Genomic DNA, 18,783 nt, shown 5'->3' on the forward strand with positions numbered 1-18,783 from the left:
TCAAGAATCATTAATTTTCAATGATACATGGGGACAACTTAATGATTTTTTTTCCGCCATTCTGAACAGCTGAGGCCATATTCAATTCCTGATTTTAATGGAGTAACTGCTACAGACATTTTTCTGGTATTAGCAATTATTAACATTAAAATTACTTCACCTGCAAAGAAGTTAACAAAGTACAACAAGCAACACAACCCTGAAGTAACAAAGAAAAAAACAGTAGTTCTTTGCCCGAGATCTGACTGCCTGCATACTCACCAGCTGGGAAGCGGCTCAGAAATGCCAGGGCTGCCTTCAATATCCTTACCTTGTTCCCTGTCTGAATGGCAGCAAGTTTCCCCTAGTTACAAGTTATCAATAAGACCAACTGTGAGTAGCTCAAAGATATTTAGCTACTGATACCTATTCTAGCAGATGACTATGGCAAAACTTGCATGAAAAATAGGTTTCCTACATTTTTCTATACCACATCAGTAAATTCTTTGTATATGTAATGCATAATGATGAACTGTAGTTATTATGTAATTAAATACTATTCAGGGTTCACCAAATTACTTTACCATGAAAATTAAGCATAACTACAGAGAAACACAAAATGTCAGTGCCTCTGGTCTGACAGCTATGTTTATGAAAGGCTACTTTACCTTTCCAAGCATTCGGCCTAGGAAGTAGTAATGTCTGGCAAACGAATCTCCCACAAGCATCTGGGCAGCCGGGTTGGGGTACAGAAGTCCCTCATTAGTAGTCTTAAAGAACCCCTGGTTAGGGTTAAATCCTGATTTCAGTAGTTCATTTAAAAACTCTCTGAAAATACCACCACCATCAATGCCAGCTTCATCCAGGCCATGGGCATTGAGCAAATGCACACGGATCCGCTTTTTCAAATCAGGCTCTGTCCAAAAGAGAAGGAAGGTAAGGAAGGAAGGTGTTAAAAGAAAGCAATAAAGTAAAGGAAGCAGAGTAAGAATATTCGGGACATTTTAATACATGACTCAAAACTGTAATGATACTAAAAACAGGTAAGGACATAGACTAAGATTTTTCTCAGAGCTTATAGTGGAAAAAACATAAAGCAGTTCTTTTACATGCATGTACCAAAAACGAAGGTAGGAGAAAGATGGGTGTTTGGGAAAAAAGAGAATTATTAACCCTATTCTAAAGATAAGGTTGAAGAGAAGGGGAGTAGAACTGAGGATATAGAATGGTACCGTAACAAATCATTATTACCAAACAAAATATATGAAGGTGCCAGTGAAGTTAACATTACAAAGCCCCTGGGAGGCGGAAGATACAAGAATTTTAATGAGAATCTGTATTCCAGAACCTATATGATCTTTCAAAAGCTATACTGCTGAAAAGCAAGGAGGGTGGGGGAATTACTGGTTATATGATTTGCTGCAAAGCTTAAATTTCTAAAAATTACAAAGCAGCTCGACTTCTCACACAGATATTCCTAACTAAACAGGAACAGCAAGCCCCTTGGACTTGCTAGCAATGAATAAACAGGCCTTCAATATAGGCGCCCATATGGGATGCTGGCCCTGTAGGTAGCAGCTTTACCCGCTACACCACAGTGCCAGCCCCCCACCTTGACCCTAGCTTCCTGCTCTAATGGGCTCCTGGGTAGGCAGAAGGTGAGGGCTCAAGTAGTTGGGTCCCTGCCACCCTCACAGGAGACCTGGATTGGGTTTCCACTTCCCAGCTTCAACCTGGCCCAGCTCTGGCCATTGTGGGCAGAGTGTTGGGGAATCAATAATAAATAAAATAATGAATAAAACTAAAAAACAAAACAGAACACCAAGTCACTGTGGATTAAGATGATAGATGCTAATTTTTTTTATGATCACCATCTTCTAGAATAATTTCCGGTGCTTCCCTCCCCTTCATCATATGCACATGTACAGAGAGAATTATATATACCATTTTCTGGGGAAAGCTTGTCATAAGCATCTTCATAAATATAATTTCTTCTTATTGTGACATTAATTCCATCCAGAAATGGGCCATCTCCTTGAACTTCTTGCTTATCTGCATAAATCAACCTTTGAAAGATCTAAGAAATAGGGAAAGTTCTGGGGTTATTAGGAACAAAAGACTTTCTGTTATAAACATAATCCAAAGGAAAAGATGCTAAATAAATTTCAATAAAATTAGAAATGATTAAAAAATTTTTTTTTAATTTATTTTTATTTCTTTGAAAAGCAGAGAGAGAGAGAGAGAGAGAGAGAGAGAGAGAGAGACAGGCAAATCTTTCATCTTCTAGCTCACTCACCAATTGCCCTCAACACAATGGGCTGGGCCAGGACAGGCCAAAGCCAAGAACTAGAAATTCCATCTGGGTCTCCCATGGGGGTAGCAGGGATCCAAGTACTTGAATCATCACCTACTGCCTCCTAGAGTCTACAATAGCAGGAAGTTGGAATCAGAAGTAGAGCCAGGACTTAACACCAGGTACTCTAATATGGTATGCAGGTACCCTAAGGAGTATCTTAATTGTGCAAAATGTCCACCCCTAAAATATACTGTAGTAGCCAAGATAACAAATATCTATTTTATGGGCACATGTATAATATTTAAGTATTTCTAATATTGCTTTTTCTATTACACAAATTTCAAAAAATCCTATGCTATATTTTCATGTACTAATTTAAAAAAAAAAATACCTTAGGCAATAAGGGTTAGAAGGCCAGACAGCTTTGTAAAATGCGCATACCAGTATCAGTGGGAATGTTTTCATGATGATCACATTTAAAAATTTTTGATGTTAAAAATCCAGCAGAGGGAGCTCAGGAATTATGTAATACCGTGAGTGTGTGTGTGGTTTTTAATGAAGCACCATCAACAGCTTCAAAAGAAATCTGGGGACAGCAATTGGCCTAATAAGACGCTCTCATCCCATTATCACAGTGCCATGGTGTGATTCCCAGCTCCAACTTTCTAACAATGTGGACGTTGGGGGATTGCAGGTGATGACTCAAGCAGTTGGGTCCCTTGGAGACCTAGAATGAGCCCCTAGCTCCTGGCTTTAGTCCTGCACATAATGGGTATTTGGGGAATGAGTGAGTTGATGGGAATACCCTTGGTCATTTTGTCTGCCTCTGTATCTACCTCTTTAAAAAATAAAGGAAAAAAACAAAACAAAACAAAACAAAACAACCCTGTAAAGAGAGAGCAAAGGCCTACTATTACCCAAGAATAGAATCCAGCAATTTTCAGAAACTTGCTATGCATATTTATTAAATACAAACAAAACATCTTGAACTAAATTTGGAAACAGAAACATGTAGACATTTTTGTATATTTGTCAAAATCACCAGGCATGGAATATAAGACACCCATCCATTTCTTCATTCTTAAAAAAATAAAGTAGTGCTTGTGATAACTACAACATGAATCTGCAGAGCATATCTTTACCAAAATATTCTATTTCTAATAATAATGCAGAATTTATTAATTAGAGAAAGAGGACTTCACACTCTGATTACAGGAAATCTGCAGTATAAAAGGCTTTTCAATTAGTTACAACTAAGAGAAAAAAAAACACATTCTGTTTGTATAAGGAAATATTTGGTTGGATTTTAAAAATCACTGTTAGCTACTACATCTAATGAGCAAAATAAAAACTCTAGAACTGGCTAGGCACTAGGTTAACCTTAGAGACTGTTTTCGTTGGTGTGCTAATTTTTTAAAACCAAAATAGTAACTGACCTTAAAATGCCATAATGTAACCAATAAAGAAAGCACCTGCATACCTTCACTCGCTCCTCAAATGGAACCACAAAGGGCAGTTCCGTCAGGATGGCGAGCTGTCTTTCCTCAGATACAGACAGCGGTGGGGACTCCAAACCCACTGCAACACATTAAAAACGCAATCAGTTCATTTGTACTTTCCTTCCCATTTCCACTGCCAGTTACCAAGGTCAGGATTCGCCCCTAAATCATCATTTCATTAATGAACGCATGTTCTATTCCCCCCCCCACAGAGAGAGCTGAGTGTGGCACAATAAATTATTACTTAGCTTTTTCAAACTCACATCAAAGAAGAGGGAAAAAACATTAAGATTTTCATAAGTTTATTAAAAAAACTTTTACTACGACTCCATTTTATGCTCTGTATAAAAGTGAAAACCAGAATATACAAAATGTATTTTATTCAAGTATTCTGAACTATACCACATATTTATTAAACAGCAGATCTACTGACTGCCAACCATGCTACTAGCTAGAATCTCATCACTTTGAACATCTCTAACAGCAACTGAACCCAAGGAAACCGGTTCTTACATGTGACAATTTACCACTATATTTATTTGTTAGCTCAAGTTTTCTAAGTGCATGGTTATTTGTGTAGAAAAGACCATATTTTCTCTTTATAGCCACCCTTCCAAAAGCCCACTGGGCTCTGAATTCTTCAAATATAATTTTATTTACAACCACAAAATAAATTTATCCTGGTAGTTGAAACTTTATATGATAAAAGTCAATCAGCAGGAAACTAAGTATAATAATTGACTATTTTAAACTATCAGTCACTGAAAACACCAATCCAAAATTATTTTTCTAAATTAAACAGCTCATTGTCCCACTACTGGCAGACACCGGGGCAGATAATGCTGCCCCTTCTTGGTTACAAACCCCAGACATGTATCAGGCTCTGCAGTCATGAGGGGAAAAAAGGGTGTAGCACCGTGTGGTGAGCACAGCAAAAGTATCACAGCATGGGGGCCGGTGCTGTGGCACAACAGGTTAAAGCCCTGCCCTGAAGCACCGGCACCCCATATGGGCACTGGTTCTAGTCCCGGCTGCTCCTCTTCTGATCCAGCTCCCTGCTATGGCCTGGGAAAGCAGTGGAAGATTCCCTAAATGGCTGCAGGAGCCAGGGCTGGGCCAGGCAGAAGCCATGAGCTTCATTTGGGTAGCCCACCTGGGTGCAAGGGTCCAAGTATTCAGGCCATCTTCCACTGCTTTCCCAGGTGTATCAGCAGGGAGCTAGATTAGAAGAGGAGCAGGTGGGACATGAACTAGTGTCCATATGGGATATTGGAGTCGCAGGTAGTAGCTTAACACCAGTGTAAGAAACACTGAATTGTTTAAATGTTATAGAAAACTTTAGTAGAATATAATCCAAGTCTTATTTATTTATTTACTTGAAAGAGTTAGAGAGAGAGAGAGGAAGAGGCAGAAAGAGAGAGGTTTTTTTTTTTGTTTTGTTTTTGTTTTTTGACAGGCAGAGTGGACAGTGAGAGAGAGAGAGACAGAGAGAAAGGTCTTCCTTTGCCGTTGGTTCACCCTCCAATAGCCGCTGCGCTGCACTGATCCGAAGGCAGGAGCCAGGGGCCCCTCCTGGTCTCCCATAGGGTGCAGGGCCCAAGCACTTGGGCCATCCTCCACTGCACTCCCGGGCCATAGCAGAGAGCTGGCCTGGAAGAGGGGCAAGTGGGACAGAATCTGGCGCCCCAACCGGGACTAGAACCCGGTGCGCCGGCGCCGCAAGGGGGAGGATTAGCCTACTGAGCCACGGCGCCGGCTTGAGAGAGGTTTTCCATCCACTAGTTCACTCTCCAATTGGCCACAACAGCCCGAGCTGCACCAATCCGAAGCCAGGAGCCAGGAGCTTCTTCCGGGTCTCCCATGTGGGCGTAGGGGCCCAAGGACTTGGGCCATCCTCCACTGCTTTCCCAGGCCATAGCAGAGAGCTGGATTGGAAGTGGAGCAGCTGGGACTCAAACTGGTAGCCATATGGGATGCTGACATGGCAGGTAGTGGCTTTATCCATTATGCTACAGCACCAGTCCCGTAATCCAAGTCTTAAAATGGAACAATTTTAACATCTTGGATACCTAAAATCTTTAATTATACATTATTAAAAATAAGATTATGCCAAGTACATTTAATTTGGTCCAACACCTTTTAAATGAATTCCACAACAAGGGTCTTTAAAAGGAATATGAAATAACCATTAATCCCCAGGTACTCAAAAATTCAGGTTCTCCTCCTTGGAAAAAAAAAGTACAACTAAATTCACCTGCCTGTACTTAGTGTGACAACAGCCCAGTAATTAATCTTATACTGGGCAAATTAAGCAAATCACACACTGTCTACTGTGGTTTTCACATGAACATGTTGATGATATTTGTAAAAACAAAGTAGTTATGGGATCGGTGCTATTGTGCAGCAGGTTAAAGCCCTGGCCTGCAGAGTCAAGTCCTGGCTGCTCCACTTCTGATCCAGCTCCCTGTTAAGGCACCTGGAAAAGCAGCAGAGGAGGGTCCAAATGCTTGGGCCCCTGCACCCATGTGGGAGACCCAGAACAATCTCCTGGCTCCCGGGTTTGGCCTGAGTTCCTGTTGTTGCAGCATTCGGGGAGCGAAACACGGATAGAAGACCATGCTCTTTCTCTCTGTCTCTACCTTTTTCACTCTTGTCTTTCAAATAAATAAATCTAAAAACAACAACAACAACAACAAAGTAGTATTACAGAAAGAATTCAAAGGACAAACTCTGGTCAAGAAGAAAAACCTATAAAAAGAAAGACAAAAGATTTCGGACATTCAAAAGTAGATTTTGGGGCACAGAATGTTTGTCTAAAACATATCATTCTACAAGTTTTCTACTTTTTGAATTATATAATCATGGGACAGTAAATAAAGTTTATTTAAACAAATAAATAAATCTTTTTTTTTTTTTTAAAGGAATGTTATACCTTATGATTCCATTTAGAAACACCTGGGAAAAGACAAAATGATAGGGACAAAAGATAAATCAGGAGCTAGGGCTGGGGGAAGGAGCTGGCCATCAAGGAACATAATGTAATCTTGTGCAGTGATAAAACTAGTTTGTATGATTGATTCTGGTGGTGGTCACATAATCACGTTTATCAAACATCACAGAACCATACACTAAAAGGAGTGAATTTTACAGTGTGCAACCAATATACACATATACTTCAATAAACCCGTACTGGGCTCATATTGTGGTGTGGTGGGTAGAGCTGCTGCTCACGACACTGGCATCTCATATGGGTGCTGTTCAAGTCCCAACTGCTGCACTTTTGATCCGACTCCTTGCTAATGGGCTGGGATGAGTAGCAGAGTTGACGAGTGTTTGGGCTCCTGCCACCCATGTGGGAGACCCAGATGAGGCTCCTGGCTCCTGTCGTTGGCCTGACACAGCCCTGGCTGTTACAGCCATCCGGAGAGTGAACCAGCAGAAGGAAGATCTCTCTCTTCTCTGTGGCTCTCCCTCTCTGTAACTCTTTCAAATAAGTAAGTAAATGTGTTAAAAACCAATAACCAAATAGCAACCTGTTTTGAAAAAGCAGTGCCAGCTGTCGAGGACTCACCCTCTAGGGTGGACTGCAGCGGGCCAATCCTCCCCATTCGCCGGAACCTCCACACGTGCCTGGATGCTGGCACATAGAGCTGGGTGACCTGCGGGGAGAGCAACCAACGTTCATTGCTTTCTTTTTTTTGCCAGCACAAACAGTTTTTCCCTAGAGCCAGTGTCTGATATTTACGAATGACAAACAGGTCATCTCGGCACGCGCTTTCCAGGACTTCTCTCTTACACTAGCTGCCCTTTCATACTTTTATAGCTTAATTACTTTTCCTAAGATACCCCATCGCAATTGACATAGTAAATCATAATACTATAATTCCTTTGTGAAGTGAAACATTATCACACTTTAAAAACCCAAGGCCCAGTGCCAGGACAGTATCTGGAGCAGTACCACTGAGACCAGATAATCCTTTAGCACCTGCACAATGTGATCAGGCATCCTAGTTCACAAACGCCTCTGTATGTAGTCCTGCCAGGACTCTTCTCCCACTTGCAAACTGCCCGGCTAACATGAGGTCCCGTTCACAAAGCAAAGGCAGTCTGAATCTCACTCTTCCACGCACCACAGTTACCCAAATAATGTGCTGGTTCCTTTGCTTGCTACAAAAACAGCAGACACAGTTCTTGTTCTTCTTGGTATCATTATGAACTCACTGAGTAAATGTACCTGAAGCTTGAGTTCACTGAAATCTATCTTTGCTGAAGTTCAGATCTTCTACCTGGGAGCAGCAGAAGCCAGTCAAATGCCCGTGAGCCCTTCACAACGGCCAGCGTCCTGCTATGGCCTCACTCTCCAGTGTGACAACAGGGCTTCAGACCCAACTTGTAAGGTCTTTCCCAGACTCGGCACCAAGCACTGGGCCAGAACTGTTTCTTTTCTGAGTATTGGAGCTGTTCACGCACAGGACCTATCACTGTTTCAAGACCTCGTCAGTGGGCAGGACCAGAAGCTACAGTTTAATTCAAGGATGAACTACCTCATGAGAACCCCCCCTAGAAAGTTAAAAGATGAAAAATAATTTTTAATGAAAAACATTAAAGTGATTATTTCAGTAATACCTTATCTGCTTTAATATCTTCTTGCTCTGACAGCCAGTGGTTCGGAGGACAGAAATTTCTTCTTGTGTCTCTGGACTTCAACATTTTCACTAGATTGGTGATCACCTGAAGAAATGAACAAGTCTGTGTCATACAAAGGAGTTCAGATGCTACAAGGGCACAAAGCAAGCACCACCGCTGACCAGATGTTAGAGGAGCACATGCCGGTGGGACAGGGGATGCTCCTGTTATCTAAATGTTTCAAAGAAAACAGGACTCAGGAAGTGAGACCTGGCCTTAGACCACCAAATACTTCACAGAAAAGTGTTTCCTTCTGCCATCACAAGAAAGTGCTGGAAGTACAAAGCAGTTATCCATCAGCAAACAGAGAAAAACCAATGCAAATATGTGCACGTGATGATTCTTCAATTACAAGGGGGGGCGGCGGTTAAGGTGCTGGTTGGGATGCAGAGCCTGGATTTCATTATTAGTTCCAACTCCCAGTTAAACCTTCTTGTCAGTGCAGATCCTAAGAGGCAGCAGGTGATGGCTCAAGTAGTTCTGTCCCTGCCACTGTTATACGAGATCTGGACTGAATTCCCTGCCCCAAGCTTTGGGGCTGGCACACCCTGCTCCTGTAGGAATTGAGAGTGACCTGGTTCTACCTCCCTATGTCTTCGTCTCACAAATAAACAAAATTCTAAGGGAGGCAGTGACTAAGTTTTGAAACACATATTTAGAAACGTATCAGCTCACATGGGCTATAATCAAAAGCATCTCCAACTGTTCAATGCTTATAAAATATTTTCCAAAGATAAAACAATATTTTTTTTTTCTGAGAAATAAATATTATATCATGGTCACTGACAGAAAATGAGAAGCATGTCCTTCTCATGTCTTCCAAAAAGAGAAATAACTGGGCTGGCATTGTGGTGTAGTGGGTTAAAGCCTTGGCCTGCAGTGCCAGCATCCCAAAAGGGCACCAGTTGTAGTCCGGGCTGCTCCACTTCCAACCCAGCTCCCTGCTATGGCCTGAGAAAGCAGCAGAGGATGACCCAAGTCCTGTGGCTCCTGCACCATGTGGGAGACCCGGAAGAAGCTCCTGGATCCTGGCTTCGGTTCAACTCCGGCCGTTGTAGCCATTTTGGGAGTAAACCAGTGGATGGAAGACCTCTATGTCTTTCTCTTTGTCTTTCCAATAAATAAATCTTAAAAACAAAAAAAAGAATAAAGATGCTTATATAACATTTCTCTTACATAAGCATCTGGAGTTAGATATATCAATGGTCATAATTCCACAAAAGTTTGGTCTGATCTCAACAAAATTTCTAAAATGGGAGCTGATGTTGTGGCTCATTTTGCTAAGCCTCCGCCTATGGCACCAACATCCCACATAGGCACTGGTTCGTTTCCTGCTGCTCCCCTTCCCCTCTTTAGATCCAGCCCTCTACTGTTGCCTGGGAAATCAGTAGAGGATGACGTGTTGAGGTCATTTGGGGAGTGAACCAGTGAAAGGAGGACCTTTCTGTCTCTTCCTCTTTCTGTCTGTAACTCTACCTCCCAAATAAAAAAAAAAAAATCTTAAAAAAAATGTAGCAGCATGTTTATTTGATATGTTAACTCCTGTCTCCCATATCATATTCTTCCACATTAGATAAAAACCTTAAATAAACTAATGAAATTATTTAAGTCAATATTTAGATAAAAGCAATTGTTACACAAGCTTTGTTATGTAACTTAAAAATAGGTTTCTCTTAACTCCAATATTAAAAAGATCAAGAAAATAATCTCTTAAAAAAGACTCCTATAAAAGAAAAATAACATTTGCCAACTTTCCAAGATATTTTTCACATGATCCCTCTATATTTGTGAGTTCATCGCCTATGTTGATCCTAATTAGAAAATTTTGCTCAATTGATCTCAGGGAAATATTCTTAAACGTTACTTATAGTATTGTATCTTACTATATTATAGTATCATTGTATTAAGTTAACAGAATAGAAGCTATGAATGCCAAATTATAGTATTTCTGAATTGAGATGATTAACTTTTAGATATAATATTGCAACTAAAAAAGTATATACAGCAAGTAAAATAAAAATCTCCTTTATCTTAAGTCTGCTGTGTAAAATCTGATTAGTAAAACCAATCAGTACTGTCAACTCTTTAAAAAGCCCAGTATAAAGCAAACATAATAAGTTAATTAGATGTGGTGTGTAATGTGAGAAACATGTCAAATGAGAGCAGATTTTTAAAAACTTGACTCTGTAATAAATATGTAAAAAAGGAATTATGACAAAAGGTGGTGGTGCACCAACTGTAAGAATATCACTCACAGGAGAATGACGGTTTTCTCAAAGATGATCAAAGGTGCGACAGGACATTAGCGCTTGGTGTTTCTATCCTCTATGTTGCAATAGTACTGACCTCCTAGTTTTGTTTTGTCCTCAAAGGAATTAACTGAAGGCATGTCTTACCATGTAGGAATACACTAAGGACAGAGGCATGTTTGAGTTCATTTATGATCCCCAGGCACAGGACTGGGTTAGCCTGTGTGGGATAAATATTGTGCATGTTTCAGCAACATCCCTAACCTAGGGAAATCATGAACAGCTGGCATGGACTGCCATGGTCAAAAGGTTAATCAAGGTTTATACAGTCCTTGGTTATCACTTGTTAAATCTGGGATATTTTGAAAGACGATTGTATGCTCAGAAAATCCATTTTAATTAGTCAAAAAAATAAAAACAATCAAACTACCAAACATAAAAAAAAATATGGCATACCTCCACAAGAACAAGAACAAAATATGTTACAGTCTTTTGCATCTGTTGGTTTACAGTGACAGTTACTGGTTGTATGTTAGGACAATAATTAGGGCACTGCCTTTTTTTTTTTTTAAGAAAGTTTTTTGAAACTAAACATACGAATCAATTACCAACTGATTCAAACTCATTCACACCGCACACTTCTCCACATGCATGTATACAGATAGAAACAGGCAAGGAGCTCAGTGCTTTCCTCTTCATTTCTATGATGCACTGTCCTTTGACTTAACTGCCGTTGAGTCTGGTAGCTTCACACAAACACACACCAAAGTAAAATTTCCTATCTCCTCAAAGAGCTAAAGCAATTATAGCTATAAATTACATTTCAAGAGGAGTTTACAAATTTGATAAATGCATAAACTGTTTTAGCAGTGTCAATGCAGGGCTTAGAAACTGACCTCAATTCTTATGGTGACAAAGAAAGATGGCTCTATGCACTTAAAATTCTAGGTTGTGACCAGCCAATAGAGCCTCTCACACAAATTGGCTTGGGAAGACCATCATAAGACTGAAAAAGGAAAACGGCTGGTGTTGAAGGAGTCAGGTCTCATCATTTGCAATTCTGTCAAGATCAACAGAAGGCAGAAAATCATTGGCAAACTGCTTTCTTTTACCTTCCTTGGTTGATTGTACCTTTAATTCTTCAAATTTGGCATCATAATACACAGACAATGCTAATGAAATTTTATTTTAGTACTAGTTTTACAGAAGGAATATAAAATAGCAGCTGGCTCTCTGGAACTACTAGGGACATAGCCTAACCTGTAAAATAGGGATAATTATAGTACCCTCCTTCCAAAATCATTGTATTCAATGAATTAATATGAGTACATGCAAAGATCTTAGCACACACTGTCAGAACACAGTAACCATCCAGGTATGAATTCTTATTGTTTCTTTCTCATAGTAACTATTCTCAAGGATCATGTCTTGACTTTTTACTATTCTGGGAACTCATATCATTAACAAGCAGTAATGTCTGGGGAAGATGAGAGGGTAGAACCAAATGCTTTCCAAAAACTGTCTTGAAATATTTCTACTTGAAAAATCAGTAAGCCTTTGTAATAACTTATTTTCAAACCTAAAATAATCCTGTAACCAAAAAAAAAAAAAAAAATAGAACTTTAAATTAAGTCTTTGAATGATGAATTAACGTTGCAATGACTTATTCGGGGGTATAAGAAAAAAAATTACCTAAAAAACTTTCACTTAATGTTTATGTAAAGCAAAATGGGGCTGGAAATGGAGAGAGAGATAAAGAAACAAGAGATATCCCATCTGCTGGTTCACTCTCAAAGCTGCAAACCCCAGGGCTGGGCCAAGTCAAATCAGGAGCCTGGAACACCATCCAGGTCTCCCCCGTGGGTGCAGGGACCCTCTCACTTGAGTCATCACTTGCTGCCCAACTCACACTGGGATGCACATTACCAGGAAGCTAGAATTCTAGGAGAGCAGAGCTGGGACCTGAACCAGGTACTCGAATATGGGATGCTGGGGTCCCACAAAGCTGCTTAACTGCTGCACTAAACACCCACCTTGGAAAATATCATATATACAGCATTATTAAATTAAGAGATTCCCATGTGTAAAAGATAAGCCTGTTATATGAAAATTATGAAACTTCCAATAGGTGCTATAAAACAGTGGGATTATCTCATACTGTACACAAAACCTGATATCTTACTTAATGGAGAGCTTTATTAACAAAGATCATAGAGTTTAATTAAACACTAAGAAAGCACACACACTACCATAATACCCATATCCAGGAAAAGCTTACATAAGAAGTACAAGTTTATATAGGTGAAAAGGCTTAGTTTTAGCTTAGAAAAACTTCAAAATTGTCTATCTTTAAGAATGGATATATTAAGGGCTCAACATATGACCTTTCAAGTTTACTTAGGAATATAGAGATGGGTAATTAAAATAAAGTATGCAAACATATATTACATTAATCTGCACGAATTATAAATTCAATGCTGCATTAGTACTGTATTCAGTGCAATCAAAACATTATCAGTTCCTCTCACGGCTGCTAATGCTCATGCTCCTAAGTGAAATGTGTTGTAAAACCAGGCAGAATGGGCTGGATAGAGACTCTCGTGGGCTTGTAGGATGAATAAGCATTCCTTAATTAGCCCATCAGGTTAAGTGCAAGCATTAATGGGCCTTTCCTAAAGTCTAGCTTGACATCTTTCTCCAAACATGGCCAAGAAGAAAGTTCCATTAGCAATATTAATACAAGCTTAGTTGATCATTTTCATTCAATTAACTTCTTTCAATTAAATAGATAGCTTGACAAAAGCAGTGATAGAAGACCTGAGGGGCAGCTGATGGCTCGAACTGAACATGAGTGTGCGAGGGTCGCTGGTGTTAAACGGACTGTAAATCCAGCACTCAATTTGGAAAATGCATTTCTTCTGCTCTCACTCCTTTAATGAGCAGTTTTAGCTGACTAGAAGTGTTTGCTGCAGAAATTTCACGGGCAGTCAAGCACCCTTTTTCACTTCTCTTATTCTGCCCCAGTAGTTAGATTTTCAGTGGAAGGTTCCTTCCAACATTCCAGTCATGGCAATTCATAACTTCTCTTTCTGCATGGCTAAAAATAAAAATATTGCAAAATAATTTACACACAACTTCTACTTAAAATTAAATGGCCATTCCACTCTTGTTAATTAACTTTTTAAAAGATTAAAATCTTTTTTAAAAATCTGTAAGAGATCTTCTCTATGGGAAATAAAAATGAAAACATTAAAAACCTTTTATTTATACTTTACTCTTCATAAAAAGTACTTAGAGTAATTTACAAAAGATACACATAACAATATAAAAATTACATTAAATGCGGCAAATAAAAGATAATGACTTTTCTTAATCAAAAAAAAAAAAAAAAAAAAAAAAGATTTGCGAATTACACATTCTGCCTGAAACACACCTGCGTCTCCGTTCTCCTGAAATGAGTCCTGCCAAGAGAAATCTGCATATACTGCACCCTCAATAAGAAAAAAACAAACTGCACCTTAAATAACTGAATCCATCGCTTTTGCTCCATTTGTATACACTGCTGCATTTCAGAACTGGTCGTAACTCCAATACTTTGAAATGCTGCAATATATTCCTCCCGCACTTCAGGTTTCGTTTCTGGATATGCCAGCTTGATGATCCCTAAGCAGGCATCCCGAAGGCAGCGAGACAGCATAATTAGCTCTTCTAAAGTAAAAGGCATCATGGATGATTGTCTTTGACCTACAACTGAAACATAAGCCAATTTTATATCACACACACTCTGCTCATTTGTCAACACACATTAAAAGGCTCAGTAGGCATAAAATCTTTCTATCATCTATGAAAACCAACAGGCCACGTGGCAAGCAACCAATTGATTCCTCAAAATTCTTACCTTCTATGGGATCACCGAAGAATTCATTATCATGTATGGAAATTAGTGAATGACTAAACAAGGAGCTAAAAAGGTAAAAGAGTGGGATGATTCGACTAGAATCTTCAAAAGACATGGGAGAACCCCTTGATATCACCTGAAGCAATGGTACCATAGACCTTGAGTTGGGGAAAGGAAGGAAAAAGAAAAAACAGTTATTTTAAGTGGTTTTAGCACGGGAAATAATAAAGAGATGACATCAGACAAATACAAACAAGGAAAATAATACTTACATTAACACACTACTGAGAGACAAGGTAAAGTCTCTGTGACCATACAGGTTAATAAGCAGCAAAGGTTAACAACAAACAGCACACCAACCCACTACTTTCATTCATACGCCTGCTAGTACTTATAGCAACTGGGTGAATTCAGTTATTGAGAGCAAGCCAGCGGCACAAAAAGTTGAGATCCTAAAAAGAGGCCTGTAATAAGTATGCCACTAGTAGAGACACATATTTTACTTTTGTGAATAACACCATGCCCTTCCCCCTCTACCTAACATATTTAACAAAGGTAAGTCATTCTGGTCTTATGAAAAATTTATCTAGCTACCAACTCTGAAACACTTCAACACGGAAGTTAGGATCTTCAGGAACAGCCTCCCTCTTCTACCCTGAGCCTTGTTTCTGCTGTCTGGGTATATTTACTGCTCTGGTCACAGCTGCTGTTCTTACATGAAGTGACCCCCCAAGCAGTGATAAGATGAGGCGGGTCTTCAGAGAACTTCTGTGGTCTCTTCCAGCTACCAACAACCACCATCTATCAAATGCACTTCTTGCACCTGGAATGTGTTCCTTTTCTCTCTCATTTCAGCCTGGTTCCTTTAGCTAGTGGAACATTTAGCTGACAGAGATCTTTCGGAACTGTAAAACCCAGTGACTTCTCCAGCATCCATCTCAATCAAGTGCGCTCGCAGACTCTGGGTGATCCCCTTCTCACCTCCTTGAGCAGCCTTTGTCACAAACTACAGGTGTATCTTAGGTGAGACCTGACTGGGAGTAGGACTCACAGATTATGCCAGAGCAAAGTGGCTGTGGTGAGCTGGCTCTGCCAGCTGGAGCTTTCCAATCTCCACGATGCACAGTTCAGAGCAGGGCACTGCCTGTAACGGTGTGACGACAGCAAGGACTCCAACATACAGCCTAACTCCGTTCCCATGAAGAAATACACTCCTGCTACTGCCACCATCTTATACATCCCAAAACGCCTGATGTATAAGTCTAGTTGCAGCATTTCACATTCAGCACTATGCTGAATGGCTTCGTCAGTCAATGGACAAAGGCATTCATCCAAAACAAAAATGCAGCAGAGACATATAGAAAGTCACAAAGTGCAGCTGTCCTCACTGTGCAGCAGGGACTTAACTAAGCATCCTGTGAGAGCAGTAGCACTCCGGTATTTCCTGAGTCACTCCCACAGGCCTAGTACTTAGGGGCCATCCACTGAAAGTTTTGCTGACATACAGAAGAAAACCTTAATATCATACATTCTGTTGCTATTAGTAAAATAATGGTTGGTACCTTTTAGTTCCCTTACCACTGAATGCTGAGAAGTATTTCTGAATCCAAAAAGGTGATGAACAAGCCTGCAGCTATTACCCTCATTAAGAATACTTGTACACAAAGTTACCGTCATCTTTTTTTTTTTGACAGGCAGAGTTAGACAGTGAGAGAGAGACAGAGAGAAAGGTCTTCCTTTTTCCATTGGTTCATCCCCCAAATAAATGGCTGCTACGGCTGGTGCGCTGCGCCGATCCGAAGCCAGAAGCCAGGTGCTTCCTCCTGGTCTCCCATGCGGGTGCAGGGCCCAAGCACTTGGGCCATCCTCCACTGCACTCCCTGGCCACAGCAGAGAGCTGGACTGGAAGAGGAGCAACCGGGATAGAATCCGGCGCCCCAACCAGGACTAGAACCCGGGGTGCCGGCGCCGCAGGCGGAAGATTAGCCAAGTGAGCCGTGGCGCCATCCAGTTACCATCATCTTATCACCAGTTATGCACACACATATGCCAGTAAAAAGCAAAAAGCCCTTACTTGTGTTTCTAAAAAGATTAAGGCAATCAACCAACATTAACTTGTTCTCTTTAACGCAGGGGTGGGGAATATCTGGTCTGTGAGCTATCCCTACAAGACAGCCCACAGGCCTGTGAAATCAGGGCCACAGTTGTGGCATAGCAGGTTAAGCCTCAGCCAGCGATGCTGGAATCCCTTACGGACTTCACTTGTGATCAAGCTCCCTGCTAACGTGCCTGGGAAAGCAGTGGAAGATGGACCACGTGTTTGGTCCTCTGCACCAACGTGGGAGACCCAGAAGTAGATCCAGGCTCCTGGCTTTGGCTCAGCCTTGACCATTGCAGCCATTTGGGGAGTAAACTAGTGGATAGAATCGCTTTCTCTCTCTCTCTCTCTCTCTGTCTTTTCCTCCTCTCTCTGCAAGTTGGCCTTTCAAATTCATAAAAAATAAGTATTTTAAAAAATATAAAAAGGACTTGCAAAATAATTTCGTCTGGCCCTGCCAAGGCAACTGCAAGCAAGAATCAAAATTCAATAAATCTACAGCAGGCTAATTTTTAAGTTGATTATTTTGTACAGCCCACGGATGATGTTATAAGTATAAATAGACCTTGGCAGAAAAAAAGGTTCCCCACTCCTGCAACCCTGGGAAATACATAAGAGGCAGTCATCATTTTCACTTTAAAGACAGAAAATGGGACTGGTAAGAAGGGTCACATATGCACCAGCGTGCCCCTGCAGCTGGGGGCACAGAGGAAACCCAGGCCTCCTGATTCTCTGCTGGTCACTCAAGCTACCGTAAATACCAAATCAAAAACTCTTCTGAAAACAGGTCCATCTCAAAGACTTACATACAAATAACAATTCTATAATGTACTGTACTCGAAAAGACATTGATTTGTAACTGAGGGAACTTGCTTGAATTACTGATTATCAATGAGGCAAATCTCTAGGCTCTGTACATGTCCACAGGACAAAGGTGGAACCAATCCTCTCCTCTTCCTTCTAATTGAGGAGCTGCTTCTTTATAAGCTCCCTATTGAGTGGATTCTTGCCTTAGTAAAGTTTTAAAAGTACTACTGTAGCCTGTTTGAATAACAATGGCGCTCAGTATACGCACCAGTGACATATGGACAAAGTAAAGGAATGCCTAATGGAAAACAGTAAGCAGCTGGCTGTAGGTTCCTTCATATTTAACAAGGAGGAAGCTAACTTGGCTGATTCCAACACTAAACATTGAATACCAGGTACATGAAGGAGAATGCTGCTTGTGATATTTGGTGGCGACAGTCCACATGCAGTCTCCCTGACTGTGGGAGAAGCAGCAGTCTCTCAGGTCTTGCACCACCTGTATCTAAACTACCTAAGAGCCTCTGAGGTCACGGCTGACAAGTCAAGTTTCCGGTTTAGGACCTGGAGACCTGCATCTCAGCCCCTCTGCTGATGAAGCTGGAAGCCCTGGCTGTGTGAGCCTTCCTGTGAAATACTTAGCGGCCAGGGCTACTGCACAGCAGGCTACGCCTCTGCCTGCGGGCGCAGGTCTGTGTCCTGGCTGCCCCATTCTAGCCCAGCTCCATGTGCACCTGCATGGGAGATCAGCAAGAAGCTCTGGCTCACATCGGCCCAGCTCTGGCTGCCCGTTGTGGGCATCTGGGAGTGAACGGGCAGAGAGAAGATCCTTCTCTCTCTGTAACTCTACCCCTTAAATAAATAAATAAAATGTTTTTTAAAAAGAAGCTGTTTAAAATTAAACTCAATGCCATTTTCAGAAAATCAGGTATTTCATCTTAAATTTTATTCCCTATAATAAACATGAGACATATTAAAGGGTAATTCAAAAAGTTTATACAATAGAATCAGAAAACAACTCTATGTTGGTACGTAAACATTTTGAAAAAGTTCATGTATAGTCTGCATAATACACTATATTCAACAGTGCCAGCCCCTCATTAAGTTTTTCAAGACTGTCAGATTAGGACTGAATTAATACTCTGTTTTTTGAGGGATTTTATAATACTAAATATCAAATAAACAAATTCTCAAATTGTCTTTGATGGAAAAGTTTTTACCAACTTATCAAATATTAATATTTTAAAATAATTAACAATATCCCATTTTTCTTT

The 18,783-nt window shown here is 40.5% G+C and overlaps 1 protein-coding gene across 3 annotated transcripts in view; it reads right to left on the reverse strand.

The window, feature by feature from the left end:
* Positions 1 to 18,783, reverse strand: part of UBE3C (ubiquitin protein ligase E3C) — a 122,975-nt gene that overhangs the window by 41,169 nt on the left and 63,023 nt on the right. For all 3 annotated transcript variants that reach the window (XM_017345649.3, XM_002715019.5, XM_070077217.1), the window contains 7 exons: positions 14,608 to 14,765; positions 14,227 to 14,459; positions 8,401 to 8,505; positions 7,346 to 7,433; positions 3,756 to 3,853; positions 1,924 to 2,056; positions 648 to 895 (listed from right to left, as the gene is read on the reverse strand). In XM_017345649.3, the coding sequence (XP_017201138.1) occupies positions 648 to 895; positions 1,924 to 2,056; positions 3,756 to 3,853; positions 7,346 to 7,433; positions 8,401 to 8,505; positions 14,227 to 14,459; positions 14,608 to 14,765 (1,063 nt within the window). The remainder of the gene's footprint in view (positions 1 to 647; positions 896 to 1,923; positions 2,057 to 3,755; positions 3,854 to 7,345; positions 7,434 to 8,400; positions 8,506 to 14,226; positions 14,460 to 14,607; positions 14,766 to 18,783) is intronic.

This window comes from Oryctolagus cuniculus, chromosome 7, assembly GCF_964237555.1.
Source record: "Oryctolagus cuniculus chromosome 7, mOryCun1.1, whole genome shotgun sequence".
NCBI lineage: Eukaryota > Metazoa > Chordata > Mammalia > Lagomorpha > Leporidae > Oryctolagus > Oryctolagus cuniculus.